At 39.9% G+C, this 21,893-nt stretch overlaps 1 protein-coding gene across 4 annotated transcripts in view; it reads right to left on the reverse strand.

The window, feature by feature from the left end:
• Positions 1-9,159: 9,159 nt before the first annotated feature.
• Positions 9,160-21,893, reverse strand: part of lgalsl (lectin, galactoside-binding-like) — a 49,299-nt gene continuing 36,565 nt past the window's right edge. For 3 of the 4 annotated variants that reach the window (XM_031901614.1, XM_031901615.1, XM_012962863.3), the window contains 3 exons: positions 16,904-16,992; positions 14,144-14,321; positions 9,165-10,441 (listed from right to left, as the gene is read on the reverse strand). In XM_031901614.1, coding sequence (XP_031757474.1) covers positions 10,298-10,441; positions 14,144-14,321; positions 16,904-16,992 — 411 coding nt within the window. In that variant the 3' untranslated portion in view covers positions 9,165-10,297. 4 annotated transcript variants of the gene reach the window in all.

Below are 21,893 nucleotides of genomic sequence, written 5' to 3' on the forward strand. Positions count from 1 at the left end.
TGCATGTGTACCTACATATGTGTATGGACCCCTAAATTGTGGCTCTCCAGCTAGCCCTGAAATACAGGTTACAATAAGGGCAATGGCACACCACATGCCAGCATGTGAGTTGCTACACTAAGCAGGTATTGGGAAAAAATAATGCATGGTTTTTGCATTTCCCTGCCCATGTCCGCTTAGTGAAGATACATGCAGGCCAAAGCCATGCCAGCCAGTTTAGCTGCAGGAAAGAGTGCATTACAGAGGATCTGCTTTTCTCTGCCTGCTTACAGAATGCAGGAGGAGAATAAAAGAGGGTCCACTGTGTGTGGGGTGCGTCATTCAACGCTTATGACTCCATATAGGCAAACATACTGCCATTTTTCATTATATTCATTGGGTATCTGTTTCACTGGAGCTTGGGGATAAAGCCTTATTGTAAGGAGGCAATATTGCAGCTCTGATAAATAATCCTTCTTTTAAATATTCTATGTCCACATGCTTTACTGAACTTCATAGAAAAATATTTCTAAATAGGATATATTTTCCTTTCAATATACATTTTCCATTAACGTTTGGATCTCTACAGCTTGGGGATCTCTGTAGTGGTCTGTTAATTATTTGCTTCTCCGAAAGGGTGGAACAAGATTTGCGGAGGAATCGTATAGTAAAAAAATTCTGTCTTTGGGTACTGACACCAGCTTTTTATTTAAAAGGTCAAACACAAGGAAATGAAAATGCCCAGTAGGCTTTTATTTATAATACTCACTTAGTTTGCACTTTAAAAAAAAAATCATGCACCTTTTCCTTATAGTATTTTCATTGTAAAATTTTGGGGGCATAATGTGTATGTATTATCTAAAGTTCCTTCGGGAGCCTGGGTTTTTCTCAATAAGGGATCTTTCTTTTATTTGGGTCACCATACCATAAGTCTGCTAAAAAATTATTTAAATATGAAATAAACCCAAAAGAATTGTTTTGCCACCAGTATGGATCTGCACAGCTTAGTTTACATCAAGTACAAGCTACTGTTTTATTATAGAGATTAAAAAAAAGATTATAAATTAGGATTATTTGCTTAAAACTAACTATGTGAGATGGCCTTCCCACCAGAGAAGGGGATGCAGAAAGCTCCCTTATGTATTTGATTCCAGAATTGCTGTATTGGCCAATGCAGATGTCAGGGAGAGCACTGTGATTTTGAAAATGCATGTTAATTTGTTACAGATTATTTTAAAAGGAAGACAGTGCCTAGTCTGGCATATTTCATCTCAGGCAACCGTGCAATGTAAATATATGGCTCTTTAGTTTAGTGTGCAGGCCTTCAGCATAATACCACTCTAAATCATAAACTGCAGTATAATAAAAGGGTCAGCTAGGATTTTAGGTTTATATAATATATATATATATATATATATATATATATATAAACTATATTTTGTGGTAGCTGGCATTTTGATTAATTATAAAAGCCACCTAATTTATGTTTGTCCTTAATTTGTTTTACTTTAAAAATAATGAGCAATGGGGGCAGAGTATATTGGGTGAATAGATCATTCCTTCTCAGTTTATTTGCAGTGTGTGTATGTATTATATAGAGTTTACGTTTTGCAAAGTAAATTCTAAATATGTGTTTTGATTCGCCAGGGATTAGAATCAAAAAGTTCCCGGTGGATCAAAATGTGAATAAAAATTTTACAGCATTGAATTTAGGTCTGTGCTTTGCAAAGCATGTCTAGTATGATAGTGGTACCTGGATAAAGATAGGGGATTGGTGCCTGCCAATGCTTGAACTTCAGATTGTGCGTTAGGGGTTAATAGAGGATGCCTCTGTCCAGTAAGTTTTGTCCTCATAACTTTGTATTCATGTATTGTAAGAGGGACACAATAAGCTACTGAAAGGCTGGTTCTATGTAAAAGTGTGACATCTTGCCTGAAGTGATTATTTTAGCCTCGGTTTCATGCTATGATAAGAAGCCAGCAACAGAAAAGCCTTGTTGGGAAGCCTTTGCGTAGAAGGCTGCATCACAAATATTTGTATGTCATTCTGTAACCAGTGTAGCAAGTGTGTATTGTGACTTTCGGGCTCAACCACAACAATCTAACCATTCCTCACGAGCTATGCATGCCACTGGCAGAATATTCCCCACCACCCTTATACTCCCCAATTGAAGCACAGCAACTGAAACACTGTACACCACTGGCTTTGGATGTTCCCCTGAAACCAGTGTGTCTGTAGGAGGCACTTCCAAGGTTTTTCATGGACTCCCCTAAGATATTTAAACACCTGTCTGTGTGCCTTAAAGCCATAGTTGAAATGTAAGGGACAGTATACAACCCTTTAAAACATGAGCTGAATAAATAGGGCATGTGCTAAACATACTTTTTTGCCTATTGTTTTAAATAAGAAATACCTAGGTTTTCTGCACTGAACAAGAATATGAAGGCAGTTTCACATTAACACTTCCTGTCACTTCAGGCCCCAAAGAACTTCAAAGGAGCTAATGAAATGAATTACCAGTCCACTGAGAAGCCCCATGATAATAAGCTGTTCATAGGCTGCTGCAGGAGAGGTTTGTTTGTTTATAGGGAGCTTTGAACAAATTGCCCTGTTTAAAAAGGAAGTGGAGGTTGGTAGACAATCCACCTTTCAAATTAGTCCTTTATAATGGCAAAAAATAGGAAAATGGGGATTTGTAAAATTAAAACAATAGGCAGAATGTAATTTCAACACAAGTTCTTTTTTTTTTTAGCAAAGGTGTTTTTAGGTGTATACGGTCACTTTAAGTTCTAAAATATCCTTCCCCTTGCAAACAGCCATTGGTTTGACTAATAGACTAATATGAATAGGACAGGACCTGAATAGAAAGAGAAGTACTGCAGAATGCACTGGCACTTTATATGCACCATTTAATAATAAAAATAACAAAATTGGAGCCTCACAAAGCAATAGTTTTATGGCTGCCTTTGAAAGCTGGAAAGAGTTACAACCTGGCCAATAATTTAAAAACTATTAAAATGGCCAATTAAGTAAAGTTACAAAGTTGCCTTTTTATAACATACTAAAAGTTAATTCAATAGAAACTGCTCTTCTAACCTTGATATTGCAGGACTAAAACTAGTATTCTTCAACATACAGCCGTGTGTGAAAGCATTCTGGGAGTTGTGGTCCAGCAGCATCTCAGGAGCCAAGCTAAAGGGTTAAGAGCAGTAACTGGTTGTGTCAATAGAATTATGCCCCTTGTGTCTTGTCTTTTAGCTAAAAACTAATGTTGCTTCTGTAACTAAACTACTTTACTTTTGTTCTAAGGCTGCTGTGTGTAGCTAATGGTACAGCAGTACTTTGGCTCTGGCCCAAATAAAAATCCATAACAGCCCCCAATAGTTTTCCAAAAAGATATACAGACTTGTTTATCAGCTTGCCCTGCGGCCACATCACTAACACTCCCAGGTATGGATCGGAGTGTGGCCTTAACAGAGGCAGAGATTATTGTTATTTACACTTTGTGCAGCTTGCCTTTCAAATGAATGAAATGACAGGCTGCTTAGAGGTGTATCAAGAGTTTCACTTTAATTCTTCATCAGGTGTCTTCCACCTATGAATTCAGAGCCAAGAACAAAAAAATATTTGCTTTAGTAGCCACAGAATGACTCTCTGGGAGGAATTACAGACACCAGTAATTCTCATAAAATAATAGCAGTGACAGAGCAATGCCTACCATAATTAGAAACACGACGGATTTACTGAGCTGATGACAGTGCTGGATTATAGCCCATTGCTCAGTCTGCTTGTCTTTCTCTACAGACACATAGCAAGTACAGGGGAATGGAAAGTATGGAAGTTTGGTATCTCCATCTTAAAAGAGATTATATGAGGATAATTGCACAGGTATATAAACTGAAGGTTTACACATATATATGCTACATACATTCATGGATCAATGGGCACATTCTCCACTTTTTTTTTTTTTTTTTGCAAAATTTAAAGTGACTGCAGCTTCTCATTCACTTGAATGGTGGATTTGGTCTGTTTTCTGACCACTACTCTCGGCAATAGCCCTGACCTCTAACCTGTTTGCCTCACCACATTTACTCTGGTTAAAAGTTCCAGGGCCCCAAAAGAGCCATTATTTGTCTCTCCAGGGTTGCCCATCTACAGACAGGGCCAGAACTAGGGGTAGGCAGGAGAGGCACGTGCCTAGGGAGCAATAGAAGGGGGGGTTGCTGGGCACATACAGTGGATTTAAAAAATCTACACACCCCTGATAAAATGTCAGATTCCTGTGCTGTATGAAAATGAGACAAAGATAAATCATTTCAGAACATTTTCCCACCTTTAATGTGACCTATAAACTGTACCACTCAATTGAAAAACAAACTGAAATCTTATAGGTGGAGGGAAGAAAACCAAAAAAACTAAAATAATGTGGTTGCATAAGTGTGCACACCCTCTTCTAACTGAGTATGTAGCTGTGTTCAGAATTAAGCAATCACATTCAAAATCATGTTAAATAGGAGTCGGCATACACCTGCCATCATTTAAAGTGCCTCTGATTAACCCCAAATAAAGTTCAGCTGCTAGTTGGTCTTTCCTTACATTATTTAGTCGCATCCCACAGCAAAAGCCATGGTCACCAGAGAGCTTCCAAAGCATCAGAGGGATCTCATTGTTAAAAGATATCAGTCAGGAGAAGGGTACAAAAGAGTTTCCAAGGCATTAGATATACCATGGAACACAGTAAAGACAGTCATCATCAAGTGGAGAAAATATGGCACAACGGTGACATTACCAAGAACTGGACCTCCCTCCAAAATTGATGAAAAGACGAGAAGAAAACTGGTCAGGGAGGCTACCAAGAGGCCTACAGCAACATTAAAGGAGCTGCAGGAATATCTGGCAAGTACTGGCTGTGTGGTACATGTGACAACAATCTCCCGTATTCTTCATATGTCTGGGCTATGGGGTAGGGTGGCAAGACGAAAGCCTTTTCTTACGAAGAAAAACATCCAAGCCAGGCTACATTTTGCAAAAACACATCTGAAGTCTCCCAAAAGCATGTGGGGAAAGGAGTTATGGTCTGATGAAACCACGGTTGAACTTTTTGGCCATAATTCCAAAAAATATGTTTGGCGCAAAAACAATACTGCACACCACCAAAAGAACACCATACCCACAGTGAAGCATGGCAGTGGCAGCATAATGCTTTGGGGCGGTTTTTCTTCAGCTGGAACTGGGGTCTTAGTTAAGATAGAGGGAATTATGAACAGTTCCAAATACCAGTCAATATTGGCACAAAACCTTCAGGCTTCTGCTAGAAAGCTGAACATGAGGAAGAACTTCATCTTTCAGCATGACAACGACCCAAAACATACATCCAAATCAACAAAGGAATGGCTTCACCGGAAGAAGATTAAAGTTTTGGAATGGCCCAGTCAGAGCCCAGACCTGAATCTGATTGAAAATCTGTGGGTTGATCTGAAGAGGGCTGTGCCCAGGAGATGCCCTCACAATCTGACAGATTTGGAGTGTTTCTGCAAAGAAAAGTGGGCAAATCTTGCAAAGTCAAAATGTGCCATGCTGATAGACTCATACCCAAAAAGGCTGAGTGTAATAAAATCAAAAGGTGCTTCAACAAAGTATTAGTTTAAGGGTGTGCACACTTATGCAACCACATTATTTTAGTTTTTTTGGTTTTCTTCCCTCCACCTAAAAGATTTCAGTGTAGACTTTTAATATCCACTGTACCTCTTTACATGCCAACCCCTAGTTTCGGCCAGTGTTAAGTCCATATTATGAATGTGAAACGAGAATTCTGCATGCGTGTGGATCAGAGGAAGTGCAGGGGCAGGGACACTTGCCTTGGGCACCCCCAATTCTAGGCCATAGAGGTGGGTGATATTATAAAAAGGCTGTATCAAAAGAAGGCCAATCGATGCAGATTGATTCTGCAAGTGAGTTTATTGTTCAGGATTAATGGGGAATATTTACCTGTTACTGAAAATGCAGTTGGGGGATTATCTTCCTATAGTTTTTATCTAAAGCAATAGGAAATGTAGTACCTTTAAGCTTGGTTATTGGTACAGATATAAGTGAGGCCAGCAGCACTTGGTTAGATGTGAATGGGTCGTATAAATGTGGGTGCACAAGATGTTTTACCCCTATAAATCCATGAAGTGGTCACAAACGTGTTGTTTCATAAGTTCCAAGGTATATTGTATGAGATGGTATGGGAATGGCTAAACAGCTTATGTCTGCACCTGGGCAGTGACTCTGGGGCAGCTACATTTAAAGGCTGATTCGAGACCTGCATTTCCACGGGCCAAAAATCCTCATGTGGCTGTAGCCTTGAAACTGAAATATGTCAAGCGCACACCTCCCAGAAATGATCAACCAGAGCTTGGGGGTCACACGGTGTGTGAGAGGAATTTATTGCCCCCGAATGAAACGCTTACCTACAAGTTCTGCAATCATGGACCGTTTCAGCCCCATATCAGAACCTTAGTCAGGAGATTATTTGCACCATGTTAATTACATGCAACAAAAAAAAAACCCAAAATAATCTCGTATGCAAATCCTAACACTACCCACATAGACCACAAGATGTCACTGTTTCATCTCAGTATATATTAAATGTATGTATGTTTGTGAAGGTTATTCATCCAGGTCATTGTATCTCTGTACTAATAAGTCAAATCAACTGGACTTGCTGTGTTTTTCTTGAAGATGTTTCACCAGTCATCCGACTGGCTTTCTCAAACACAGCAAGTCCAGTTGATTTGACTTATTACTACAGAGATATGTAGGTATTGGGGCTGTATTCCCCTCTTTTAACTTGTACCAAACAAGCTTTTTACCTATTTTTTTTAAATAGAAATATGTATGTTTTGTATTTCTTGTACTTGTATGCCTATAGTTAAATGTAGGTGCTGTGTGCTCCAGTAACTCACTAAATAGACAAATAAACATGTGACCTTTAATCTCTTGGAAAGGCCCCTTGCAGACTTAATAGAGGAAGGGAGTTGCTGAACTAATGTCAATTGGGTGCCAGTGGCTCTTTAATACAAATGATAACTCTTTAGTCACAGGAGTGTAGAACAGTCTCTTGGAAGACAGACACAGACAAATATAGTACAGTTATTCAGTATATATCAGCATACAAAGCTTCCAACAATTTATCCATTGGGGTAAAAATAAAAATGTTGATTCTGTCTTCTTCGAAGTGTCCAGTCCCAAGTACAGGCCCTCCAAGTGGAACCTAGAACACATCTGCCTTTTTATTGGCCACATTATGACTTGGGCCTTATGATATATGTTAAAGGCCATGCTGCGCCCTCCTATTATCCTGAACAAATAATGCCTAAGCACCACCACTTTTTGTTCTGAAAATATTCTAGTGAGCCTTTTAAGGCTGAAAAAAAGTGTGCGCAATATCAGGGGTGGATTTTGTGGGCTACCACATATTCTGGTAGTTATGTTTCTCGACACCTTAAGAGAAGGGTTGGAAATAATCCCCCCATCCCTTGTAGTTTAAAAGAAATCTGTTCTAGTCCTAAATTGGGAAACTTACTATACAGTAATATTTAAAATAAAAATATCTTTAATGCTTTTTTTGTGCCCTCATGGCCACTGCTCTCCGTACTGGGTAGCGCTGTACCGGGAAGCTCCGTACTGGGTAGCGCTGTACCGGGAAGCTCCGTACTGGGTAGCGCTGTACCGGGAAGCTCCGTACTGGGTAGCGCTGTACCGGGAAGCTCCGTACTGGGTAGCACTGGGTAGCGCTGTACCGGGAAGCTCCGTACTGGGTAGCACTGGGTAGCGCTGTACCGGGAAGCTCCGTACTGGGTAGCGCTGTACCGGGAAGCTCCATACTGGGTAGCGCTGTACCGGGAAGCTCCGTACTGGGTAGCACTGGGTAGCGCTGTACCGGGATGCTCCGTACTGGGTAGCGCTGTACCGGGAAGCTCCGTACTGGGTAGCGCTGTACCGGGAAGCTCCGTACTGGGTAGCGCTGTACCGGGAAGCTCCGTACTGGGTAGCGCTGTACCGGGAAGCTCCGTACTAGGTAGCACTGGGTAGCGCTGTACCGGGATGCTCCGTACTGGGTAGCGCTGTACCGGGAAGCTCCGTACTGGGTAGCGCTGTACCGGGAAGCTCCGTACTGGGTAGCGATGTACCGGGAAGCTCCGTACTGGGTAGCGATGTACCGGGAAGCTCCGTACTGGGTAGCGCTGTACCGGGAAGCTCCGTACTGGGTAGCGCTGTACCGGGTAGCAACCTACTGGGAAGCTCCGTACTGGGTAGCACTGTTTCGGGTGCAAAGACTGGCAATTGTGACAATTTTTTTTTCGCTTTGCACTTTTAAATCATTAAAAATGTTAGGCAACCCCCAGCGATTGTGATCACTTACCTGATACCCCGGGCCGATGTTTATGTTAACAGGAAACCGCATGGACCCGGGATTCCTGTGAGCCAGAGATCCTCTTCCCCCTTCTGTCTTTGCACCGGTTGCAAATGCATAGTAGAGCGAAAAGCTGAACTTTAACAGAAAACTCTGCTTTTTCACTCTACTGCGCATGCGTTGGCCTTGGGTTTGTGAAGAAAGAAGACAGGAGGAAGAGAAGTGCTTGCTCGCATATACCCCAGGGTATCAGGTAAGTGATTACAATCACTGGGGGGCGCCTAGCATTCGGCTTCCCCCCAGTGATTATACCTTTTCTTTTCCTTTAAAATAGAATATAATCCAGAAACCTGTCAAGGTGCTGTGCTTGGGCAAACAAGCAGGCCACACTGGATGAACACAAAGTGGTTGTAAATTGTGTGTAAAGTGGGCTGAAATTAGTTACATATGGCAGTAGGAAGTGGAACAGAAACCCTACGCCTTATTAACTCAATTTTCCCTTGCTGGATGTGTGGTTATTCTCTATCTGTATTTTGCATTTATACATATACATCTGAGCCACCATAGTTGTTTTGCTTGCTTTGAAAAGCTTTCTTTGCAGCTACTGGGTAAGCTATCAGGGAAGGGAGTTCTGTTTCCTAAACAACTGTTGTGCCATCCAATGCTGTGATGTTCCATGGGGCTGCAGCAGCACATACGCTAACAATTCTATTAACAGAACCGACTTGAGAATCCACCAGTTCATCTCACTGATTCACATAAACAGGCTCACATTTACAGCTTCCATTATTGTCTTTATCAGCTTGTGTTTCAATGTTTTTATTCTCAGAATAGATTTTCTTTTTGATTTTTGGAATCACTGTCTGAGTTCTTAACAAATTACAAAAAAATGGCAGAATTGTCTTAATACTTGTGAGTCATTACAAAAAATGTAAAAAGCATGAAAATCACATTCATTACCCGGCATCATCCTGTCTAGCTAACTAGTGTGAAAAAACCTACATTAAATACCTTAAGTTCATGAGATGTGACAAGGATGAACGCTGACCCAAAAGCACATTCGTACATTCAAAATGGTTACAGACTTTATCTCAGAGGCAAAGAATGCCGTGGATTGTTCTATTGCTACGTACAATAGATAAATAAACTACCATCAAAGCGGTATAAGTGTCAACAATACACAGTGCAAAGAAACATACTCTACATTCTATGCAAATACCCTGACTAAATATAAATATATTGTTGTGCTAGGCTAGTACACTTCAGTGCAGAAACAATGTTTTTACAAAAAAAAGTGTTTTTGTTTGGATGTTATTTTAGCACTTTGTTAAAAAATGGTTATATATTAACCTTTTTTGCCACACTGCAGGCCCACTGCTCCCAAGAGCACGATGTAAGGGCCTTGTGATATAATAGTATTAAAGTAGCAGTCTTTTCCCCCCATTGCCAAAAAATATATGTACTTGCTACATGCTAAAACCAAGGAAATTAGAAAAAAAAGGAAACTGCTACTGTCAAACCAATCAATGAAAGGCATACAACTGAAATCTCTTTCATTCATTGGCTGCATGGTGTAAGTGGCATACACATGGCAGATATATTTCAGAACAAACCAAAAATTAAAAAAGAAGCACAAGTCATGTGACTTGCAGTTTCCAGTTTATTGTAGTCCAGGTCAAAAAAAAAAAAAAAAGAATAATTGTAGGTAATATACATGGCAGCCACCTGTGAAGTACCGCACTGTCCATTACTACAATCAAATAAAAACTGTCTCTCTGTGACTATAGTCTCTCGGCCTGTTACTCTCAGAAGTAAATACAAGGTCACTGGGGTTGCTGGCAGAAGGAACTGCGCTGCTTGGTGACCTTGCATGGTTGCAGTTGAACTAGTCCACTGGTGGCACAGGAACATCGCAGTCATCAACCAAGTTTGGTCAGTTGTAGGTCACCGTTAATTTTAATTGTGTTAATGGCTGAAAGTGTCTCGACGCGATGATAAAAATCAAACAGCTGATGTCCATCCACAAATATCCTGAGCCGCGGGTGCTCGCAGTGTATCTCTACCTGCAACAAGAAATACAAAAAGGAAAATCAGATTTTTTTCTTAAACCCTATAAAAATTCCACTACATTATTATAACCTGCTGGTTACAATTCTATATATTTCTTATAATACACAAAAGACATAAATATCCTGTAACTTATATATAGTAGCAGACAAAGCACAGAGTGGCACTAGCCTGCCAAAATGGTATCGAGAGGTAAGGAGAAAAAGTTGAAATACAGGATTGGTTTAGTGATGTAGCTAGCGCAAAGCAAACAAAGTATCAGTTCAGCGAGTCGGACAGCAGTGGGTTTCTAGTAAGTATTATGTACAAAGCACACAGAGGAAATGAAGAAAAAATAGTAAGCATGTATGAATACACGCGTGTGGGAAAGTCAGTCTTGCTGAACAATAGTTTTTCACTGAGATGAACGTGTTGAATCGAAGCCATTAATAAATATGTGACATTCAAAACAGGGTGACTTGCTCTTTTGTAATGGGAGAATTCATTAACCTTCACTGGTAAAGCAGGACAGTCATAGCATTGAGTGGTATGAGGAACATTAACATATCACTGAAAACTTATTTTTCATGGGTGACCCCCCCCCCCATCCAGGCCAGCAATTTCTCATGAAGTCAGATTCATTTAAAGTTGCAGTTTCGATGCTTCTCAAATGGTGAATGGGAAATGGCTGCTTTAGGCACTGTAGCTGATTTCTGTAGTGATGCCCAGATACACTGCTCAGCCAGTACCCCCAGCTCCCCGGCCCTCTGCTACCAATTATTATTAATCTTTTTCTTCTAATTCACTGCTACCATTATCCTGGCCTGTGCTGCCAGCTTTCTCAACTACTCCCCCTAGCTCCCACAGTCACTAATTTTAGGCTCCTTATCCACTGCTACCAGTTTCCTGCCTTCTGCTACCAGCTTCACCTACTGCCCCAAGCTTCCTCACCCTTCATCCTCATCTTGGGTCCTTTATGCTTTATCCACTGCTGCCAGTTTCCTGCCCTCTCCTGTCAGCATTCTCTTCTGTCAGTTTGTTTACCCAGTAATCTTAGGTTATGTATTCACCAGTTCCATGCCTTTAACTGCCAGCTTTCTCCCCTTATGCTCTTAGCTTTATCACCAAGTAATCTTAAGGTGGCCACCACAGGCAGATTGAAGATGCCACTTCGGCTCCTTCAGACCAATTTGCTTATCTGCACGTGTATAGGGACCTCTGGTGGGCATGTTGATTTTTCTGTCAGATCTGGGACCACACTGGCTTATTGATGCGGTCCTCGGACCACATAATCAAATTACTCTATCGCCAACCTTAGGTGGGCATATCGGTGGAAAGATCTGCTCATTTGGCAACCTCGTGAACAAGCAGATCTTATAGTGTCTGGCCACCTCTAGGCTTCTACTGCTATCAGTTTCCAGCCCTCTGCTCCCAGCTTTCTACTAGCCGTTCCTAGCTTTCTCACCCTCTAAGAAGTAGTGGTAGAACTAGAAAGGACAACGACTGAGAAGCACTTTATTCCCTGCTGTAGGTCCATTTTAGAGGAAAAAAGATGGCTAAAGCAGATTATTAGTGTAAAAAAGGGACTTAAAAAAGCTACTTAAAAATACTTTATGTATTCTACAGCTTTTAAAATGTTCAAGACCACAAATCCTATAAAGGTACAGAGTGGGAAATAATCTAGTTCCTCCTACGATAGTATTTGTCCTGAGAAGAAGATTAAATGAAAAAACATAAAGATGAATCTCCATGAGCAGCAGCGGAAAAGCAGCCGTGACAAAGAGGAGAGAGCAGAAACGTGACACGGTACTTCACTGCTGAATCACAGTATAAGCACTTGTAACAATGGAAACAAAACAGGATGTTCTTTCCTACATTGTTACAGTATAATGCTCTATGCTGCATATAACAAAGATATTGATGAGCTCCAGTTCGTGTATGGTGAATATGATCATTAAGTCAGTTGGCCGAAATAAAACATCACAAATCACTGTATAGTAAACCCTGTTACTGGCTGAAAACACAGAAGCAGCTAATAACACAGCAATGCAGGTGTGTGTTCTCTGTAGCTGCTCTGTTCTCAGGTAAATGAATTGGATTGATATCATTTCAGCAGGGTTCTTTTATATTATATAATATTGGCACCCCTTGTGACTCTAATCTTCTACCCCAGGCCAATGCTGATGCAGTGTACTTTGTGCATTTTTTTTAAAGAAGTGTGCTGGCCTGTGGTAGCAGGCTTGTGATCAAGTAACTAAGGATTATTAAAGGAACAGAAACATCAAAAAAGTGTTTTAAAGTAATTAAAATATAATGTGCTGTTGCTCTGCAAAAAAAAATGGTGTTTTTGCTTCAGAAAAGCTACTATATAAATAAGCTGCTGTGTAGCCATGGGGGCAGCCATTCAAGCTGGAAAAAAGAAGAAAAGGCACAGGTCACATAGCAGATAACTAGTAAATAAGTCCCATATAATGGGGGTTTGTCTGTTATCTGCTAAGTAACCTGTGCCTTTTCTCCTTTGAATGGCTGCCCCCATGGCTACACAGCAGCTAATTTATATAAGCTATAGTAGTCTTTCTGAGGCAAACACACCAGTTGTACCAATGCAGGGCAACAGTACATTATATTGTTATTACTTTTATACACTTTCATTTTTTGGTGTTACTGTTCCTTTAAGAACTCGACACCCCCATCCAGATGATTTTACCTTTACCATTGTTAAATAGAGATAATAAGCTCTGTATAAACAACCCACCCCCCATCTCCCATTGTCAGGCTTTGAGATACATGAAAGCTTATACAGAGGGCTTATTTTCACATCCCACAATTGATGTCACTCTGATGGCTCAACCCTATGAAACATTAGCTAGGATGCAGAGCTGTAGATAAGACTCCACGTAACTAAAGGTTGCCATACACGGGCCGATTCTAGCTGCCGATATCTGACCCTTTGACTGATTCGGCAGCTTATCGGCCTGTGTATGGGCACTAACGAGGGTTCTGCCCGACCGACATCGACTTGTTGATGCGGTCCTCGAACCAACAGATGCCTATAACCAAAGGGCCAAACAACTGAATTAGCCCGATATCGCCCACCCGTAGGTGGGGATATCAGGAGAAGATCTGCTTTCATGGCGACCTTGCCAAGTGTGCAGATTTTAGCGAGTATGGCCACCTTAAGGCTATTCCTTACAGACACAAAGCATTTCTGATTACGAAAAAATTCTACTACTCCCAAAATTAATCCCAATGTCTCCGTAGCACTATAGTTCAACAGTGACACTAACTTTTATCTCAGTGGATATATGTACCACTTTGTTATGCCTTACTGCAAGTAGATATTTAGGAAATTTAGTTACTACCAGTTGTCTCTGGTTTGCAAAACATTCCCTTTGGCCCTCTCGGGATGTCTCGGGATGTCTCTTGTGCCCTGTCAGTCCATATTCTCCACAGTTCTGCATTGCAACTAATTTGTTAGCACATTTCACAGTGTTTCTTAATCACTAATTATTTTCCTCTTTTATCCTTTTCTCAAGTATTTGTTTAAGTGAGATTCTTTAAAAATATATTCCTAACTGTTGTGCAGTTTCACGCAGCTTATCAGTACATGCTGCTTGCTACCTGGCACCTTGCTGTACCTCTGGTGAATTACTGTTGGCTCAAGGGAGCATATCTACAAATGTACAGATAGGGCCCATGAAATATTTGTCTTCACTTACCCTGAAAGGCTGATCTGCAATGAAGGGGAAATAAGGTATTGCTGATTCTTCTTCTCCCCACTTTCCGGATACACAAGCGTTCCTTAGAAGCTGTTTGTCAGCAAACTCTGCTCTCAGCTCAATGGCAATATCGGCTGCTGGATCTTCTGAGTCCCCGCATGTCAACCTGATGTCAAAACTGATGGGAGCAGTAACAGGTTAGCAAAGGCTTTGGTTTATGTCTAATTCATCATAAACAGACTATTAGGTACAACACAAGGACATTGGAATTTTCCTGGAAAGCACAGTAATAAAGAACTACTGATTGTAGCACTATGGCAAAGATTATTACTAAAATGATGTTGGCCTTACAGTTTTGAAACCACTGGGATAGAGGAGAATGCATATGCAGGCAAGATTTTTAAATTGCAATGGGAAGCAGAAGCATACACTAAGGAAAGCTGCACCCAACAGATTTGTTATACAGGTATGGGACCTGATATCCAGAATGCTGGGGACAAGGGGTCTCTCTGTAATTTGGATCTCCATACCTTAAGTCTACTAAAATAATTTTCTATCATCTACTAAATCATTCAAACATTAAATAAACCCAATATGATTGTTTTGCCATTAATGAGGATTAATTATATCTTAGACGGGACCAAGTACAAGGTACTGTTTTACTATTAGAGGAAAAAAGTAATCATTTTTAAAAATTGTAATTATTTGATTAAAATGGACTCTATGGGAGATGACATTCATATAATTCAGAGCTTTTTGAATAACTTGCATAAAATGAAATGTCCAAGATTAGCCATACAGGTATTATGTACCAAGACCAGAAGTAGGTGGTCTGGATTGCCCATTTGGGAAAAGTCAATAACCTTTTTAATTGGAACCATCATTGGCAGGGTATGGATGCCTAGATACTATGTTCTTTAAAACTATAAAGCTATGTTTTTTAAAATAACCTAGACAGTAAAATAATTTTCTCAAAGAAAATAGTTTTCTTTTTTTAGCACCTACAATTTCCTGAATTAGCTCTATATGCTTTTCTCTTTAAAGACAAGCTTGAAACTGCCCTGTTTTTAGTACTTTTACTCTTTAAAATATTCCCTGCTCCTCTTGATCTCGTTTGGCCTACAGCTTAAGTCCCGCCCCTCATGGGGCTGATAGCACTGCATTCATGAAGGCAGGCACAGATCTTTGTGCTCTGAAATGGAGCACAGAGACCTGCATTAAAGGAACAGTAACACCAAAAAATGAAAGAGCTTTAAAGTAATAAAAATATAATGCACTGTTGCCCTGCACTGGTAAGATTGGTGTGTTTGCTACAGTAACACTACTATAATTTATATAATAAGCTGCTGTGTAGCCACGGGGGCAGCCATTCAAGCTGGAAAAAAGGAGAAAAGGCACAGGTTACATGCCAGATAACAGATAAGCTCTGTAGAATACAATAGTGTTTTATCTGTTATCTGCTATGTGCCTGTGCCTTTTCTCCTTTGAATGGCTGCCCCCATGGCTACACAGCAGCTTATTTATATAAATTATAGTAGACTTTCTGAAGTAAACACTCAACTTTTACCAGTGCAGGGCAGCAGCACATTATATTTTAGTTAGATTTATACACTTTCATTTTTTGGTGTTACTGTTCCTTTAATTCTTTATACAAGGAAGGCACAATGCAAAAAATGGCAGATTGTGCCCTTTTCTTTGCACTTTGCCTTTTTATTGTAAATTACCCCTAAAGCCTTTGAGATAAACTATATGCTTTTGTTCTCTATGTTATGATCTGACTGTGCACCCATCTTATTTATCTCTATATGAACAGTGCACCCCTGTCCTATCAGGCACCACATTTTAATGTTACAGGGACAACATGACAGAAAAAGAAAAGCTTCAGAGAAATTCAGATGAGAAGGGAGAGATAATGAAGGAGTATAGGGGGTTAATAAGAGGTAAAAGACTTTGAAAGTGGAACAAAAAAAAAAAAAAAAAAAGGACCGGGAGGTTAGAAATATGTAAGGAGGAGATCAAAGGAAAAGGGAAAGGAGCAGAGAAGAGAAGAAATCTGGGGAACAACATACAGAAAATTACAAAAATAGAAGAAAACTCATCCAAAATAAGATGACAACAAAGAAGAGCAAAGATGGAAGAACAGAACATAAGATGAGAGTAGATGAAAGATCAAGGATTAAGAGAAAATGAGTTGGGAGTTAAGAACTCATGTGTACACCATGTGTATCTGCAGATAAGACATATTTTTTCCTGTTAAATTTTCATTCAGACTCTTTCTTTCCCTGTAATTTTACTTAAATAAATAAGTGAGTCATATTCTCAGAAAAATATGCTAATTATTATACAGATGAAATCCCTCTAGAGGAGTCCCTTTACTGTACATCATACATATCTATATATGAATATAGAGAGAGACACACACACGCAGATATATATATATATTAATATTTAGTTCTCCTATAACCAAGCAAACTGGATATATAAGTGGGCACTGACAGATTGTGCATGTGTAAATTTGCTCGGGATTAGATTATGGGATTAAAGGGAAATGGTGTGCTGTCAGGCTGAGATATTACAATGTGCACAATTGGAAAAATGATGAAGAAGCAAACATGATTTAGTACAAAGCCAACCTCTTGTGTTTCTAACTTCTCAGCAATAAAGGATAGCAGCCCATCACTGAGATACATGTAGGTACAAATCATAGGGACCGCACAAAGAGAGCAAATCAATAGAATATTTATGACGGTGTGTTCTTACCTCTTTGGCTCCAGGTTAACAATCCCCATAATAAGGATTTTCTTTCCTGGTCTCATGCCTCCTTTTATATGGCCACAGAATGGAACTGTCTGAAATAAAACACAGGTTTGATTCAGTCAACCAAGAAAGATATACCAGACAAGTTCCATGCTATTTACATCCAGAAAGCAAAGTATTCATGTGTGTGCTATTGAATGAACTGCATTTCAACAGCATAACAGCAAGGTCAGTCTGGCTAGTAGAGGGGATTATAGGCAGATGGGGGGTGTTCTTTTCTTCCCCTTTAGATTAGAGGAACAGAGCTTCCATTTGAAGCAGCATAGGGGGTTCCTCACGTTGAGGGCAGTGAGGTTGGGGAATGCCCTTCCTAGAGATGTAGTAATGGCAGATTCTGTTAATGCCTTTAAGAGGGGCCTGGATGAGTTCTTGAACCATCAGAATATCCAAGGCTATTGTGATACTAATATCTACAGTTAGTATTAATGTTTGTATATATAGTTTATGTATGTGAGTGTATAGATTGGTAAGTATAGTTTGTGGGTGCTGGGTTTACTTGGAAGGGTTGAACTTGATGGACTCTGGTCTTTTTTCAACCCTACATAACTATGTAACTATGCAACTATGTAGTATTGTCAAAACATTACTTCTTGTGTCACACAAATTGCAAATTGTATAGTTTTCACTAAAAATGGTGCTGTGTGGTACAAACATCTGTATGGAATACACTCTCAGGATTTGAAGTGGTTGTTCAACTTGAAATAAACTTTTACTATGACATAGAAATGATATTCTGAGACAATTTGCAATTGGTTTTTATTTTTTTGTGTTTTTTTTAGTTATTTAGCCTATTGTTCAGCAGCTCTCCAGTTTGCAATTTCAGCAACTATCTTGTTGCTAGCATCTTGTTTACTTTTACTTTTGGAGAGAGACTGAATAGAAAGATATGTAATAAAAAGTAACAATAATAATGAAATTGTAACCTCATAGAACAATAGTTTTTGGCTGCTGGGGTCAGACCTCATCTAAAAGTTTCTCCCCAATAGTGCAACATTTTTTCCCAAAAATGTTAGCATAATTTCTGTGTCCACCACAATTGTGTGTAATGCATAAAAAAACAACTTCAAAGACAGCATTAGCATGCAATTCACTTACCACAACTCTCCACTAGCTTTATGTAGGGGTCCTGACCAGGACTGCTAAATAAAAGCTTTGTTATTGCAAATAAACCCTGAGAATGCAGACCCTTAAATGAGACATATAGGACAAACTTAAAAAAACGGTAATCTTTTAGGCAATTCTGAATAATATAGGGTGCTGGTTTCACTTTGGTCTAAAAATTAATACTATCTGTAAAAATGGCCCCTATTATTGGAGCTCCGTATAGATCCTCTCAGGTCCCTTCCTGTGTTTCAAATGAGGGGTGGGCGTGTCATATTGGTCCCTGCCAGAAGCACAGTAGGAGGGGAATAGCCAATCACAGCCCTGCAGTCACACAAGACAAGCTTCAGTTCCCTATTAGGTCAGCCTACTTGGCTGGTTCCTATCCTACAGTGCAGTGTACTGAGTGCCGCCGCCGCCCCCCCTGCACAACCTGGGAAAGGATTCAGTAGAAAGTGGAACAGATGGGCGGGGTTTTGGAGCACATTCCTTCTATTTTTAGATGAGTACAATTCATTAGCACAATTTTGGTTTTCACACAATATGTCCCCTTTAGGGCTGTGACAGACGGGGAGATTAGTCCGCGTGCAACAAATCTTCCCGAAATGCCATCCCACCGGCTAGAATGTAAATCGCCGGCGGGATAGCATATGCGGCGCCAAAATCGCCGAAGTTTCCTCTCAAGGCAACTTTGGCAATTTCGGCAAATCGCCGCACCACGTATGCCATCCCACAGACGATTTACATTCCAGCCAGTGGCATGGCATTTCAGGGAGATTTGTCGCGGGCGACTAATCTCCCCATCTGTCACAGCCCTTAATTATGGTTCTGCAACATTCAGGCTGCATCAAACCTACATTATTTGTTTATACAACATGGGCATATCAATCTCGTAATATCCAATAATCCCATTTAAGTGGGCTATGCAAAGCCATAGGAAAAGCTAACATTTAAACATAAAATTGAGCTGTAGGAAGAAACCAGTTGGCCCCTTTAGTCAGCCCATGAAATGCTTAATTCTGCTTTCAGTTTTGCACCCTCAAACTGCATGATGTGTCAGGTTCTAGCTGGTGGCGTAACTTGGCCATGCCAGGCCCCCTGCAAACAAATCTTCTAAGGGGTCTCTCCTCTCCCATCCAGCTCATGTCGCGCCTCCCAGGCCGCAATTTGCTATTTAAAAAAAAATAAAATAATAGAGGGGCAGGGAAGGAGTCAGTGCAATACAGCAGACCCCGCAGTCCGTGCCCCCCCAGGACTGCGGGATCTGCTGTATAGCTAGTTTCGCCACTGGTTCTAGCCATGGTCTGCTGCTGAATGATTTTTTCCGCAACTCTGTTAATTCCCCTGATATATTTGAAAGTTTCTATAATATCAAATCACTCAATTCTCTCTTCTAAATTGTACGTGTTTATGTCTTCAAGGCTTTCCTGATATGCTTTGTTATTCAGGCCATGAATAATCTGAGCTGCCATTACCTTGTCATCTTATATTTTATTAATATGTATCTGTAGACTGGGCCTCCAAAAATTAAATGCAATAATCAAGGTCAGGTCTCAGTGGTCTATAAAATAACCAACCTATTTCTGCTTCTTATACTTCTTCCTATATAGTATATTATAAAATTTGCCATCCCTGCTACTGCATTGCTTTCCTAACAATAAAAGCAGCCTCTATTTATGTGGGTTCAATACAAATTAAGTGACTTGTCCAGGGTCACAAGTTATTGATGCTGATTTTTAATTTCAACTAGGCTATCTAGGCTGGGATCCAGACTACTTTAACTTAAGGCCAATTTCCTCTAAACAGACTTAATTAACAGTTTAATGAGTTTCTAGGCATATATGCTATTCTAAGCTGTGAATCTAAAGTATGTATAGTTTGCCACACCAGGGTGTAGGGTGCTACATTTGCATGGAAACCAGTACCCTGCATACTAATACAGAGAATTGCATGGGCACTTTGCCCTGGGGGGAGAGGGGAGGGCTGCATAAGAAAAGGCCAGAAAGGGAAGAATAGGTGGCTGTAAATTAAAAGGTGTAGGGCTTGCTGGCCTTAAGAAGCATAACAGCACCCAAAGCCCTTACACTAATTAAAGGGGTAGTTCACCTTTAAATTAACTTTTAATATGATGTAGACATTGATATTCTGAGACAATTTGCAATTTGTCTTATTTCTTTAGCTTTTTGTTCAGCAGCTCTCCATTTAGTATTTTAGCAGTTATTTGGTTGCTAGGGTCTTATTTACCCTAGCAACTAGGCAGTAGTTTAAACAAGAGATGGGAATATGAATAGCTGTATAGAAAGATAAGTAATAATAAGTAACAATAATAATAAAACTGTAGTCTTACAGACTTACAGAGCAACAGTTTTTAGCAACAGGGGTCAGTGACCCCCATTTGAAAGCTGGAAAGAGGCAGAAGAGGATGACAAATTATAAAAAAAATAATGAAAACCAATCGCAAAGTTGCAATGAATAGGGAATTGTATAACATACTAAATGTTAACTTACAGGTGAACCACCCCTTTATGTTTATATTTATTTAGAGATTTACTTTCTGCTAGGATTGGGATTTACTTAAAGTTGCATTTTATTATTATAGTTTTCTGTGCTTTGAATTTGTTCCTTTTCTCATTCCCCCTATTATCATTTATACATTTGGTAACGTGGAGAAAGGAAAGAAACACTATGCAATTATATATTGTTTAATGCTAACCTAATGCTTTCACTGTAAATAATGATATTCTCAGTCGACCTCCATTCTGTTCTTTATTGTTGGTTTATTAAACACTTTGCCTGTCTATTCCACCTTTCTATAGTAATTTAAAATGACTGATTACAACAATCGGACCCTGGGCCAGTGCATTAGCCCAGTGTACTACTTCTTACTATCTTTTTATCACTCCTAGGGATCACCTGAAGCTGTATGCATGCACAGGAAAGCTGAAAATTGAACTTAAAAGCACAGAGCCAATGTTTTACTCTATTGCTCATGAGCTCCCAGCCCAGGGCTGTAGAGCGGATAAATGGAGAATATGAAGATAGCAAAGTGGCACCCCAGCAGCAGTACCCTGGGATCTGAAACAAGCAATTATATTCACTGTGGGGTTCCTAACAACTTGGCAAAAGATTAAATAATTCAAAAACTACAATAATTAAAGAGTAAAAAGAAGTTACAACAACTAAAATTTAATTTTATTGTAAGCCGCCCTTTTAAACAAAAAAGAGGGTGCAAGGTCTCAAAGGGTCAGTGATAAAGATGGTATAGTAAAGGTTAAGATTTCACTGTACTGCAATTTAATATAGTGCAACCATTCAACCTGCACAGGAAGCTTCCTGCACCCACACAAAAACTGTGTTTTGTTTTTTATTTGAAGCAAAGGCAGCAATAACTTTATACTGCCCTTGTAGCATGTAGCTTACTATGGCCAGAACTCATCTTTCTTTCTTTATAGTATTTATACACAGGGATGGGAAAGTAACAACAACATCACTAGAGGTCTGATCAGAAAACATACTGATAGGACACAAATTCCCCCATTTAGTCAGGTACTTAAATGCTGTAGGGTTGCTGTACTTGCTAACAGAGGAGCTAATCTGCACGAGTGCAGTTGCCCATAGTAACCAATGAGCAATTAGCTATGAATAGCATAGTACAAGATAGAAATATGTAAGCAAAGACCTGATTTGTTGCTATAGGTAGCAGGTAATGCAGCCCCAGTATCTGGAGCAACTCTTCTAAATGACTTAATCATTAGCTGGGGTATCAAAAATACAGGAGTGTCAAAAATATTGTGCAGAATCTGCTGCTAGCAAACTCTTTGGGCCAGATGAG

This window comes from Xenopus tropicalis, chromosome 5, assembly GCF_000004195.4.
Source record: "Xenopus tropicalis strain Nigerian chromosome 5, UCB_Xtro_10.0, whole genome shotgun sequence".
NCBI classification, from domain to species: Eukaryota; Metazoa; Chordata; class Amphibia; order Anura; family Pipidae; genus Xenopus; species Xenopus tropicalis.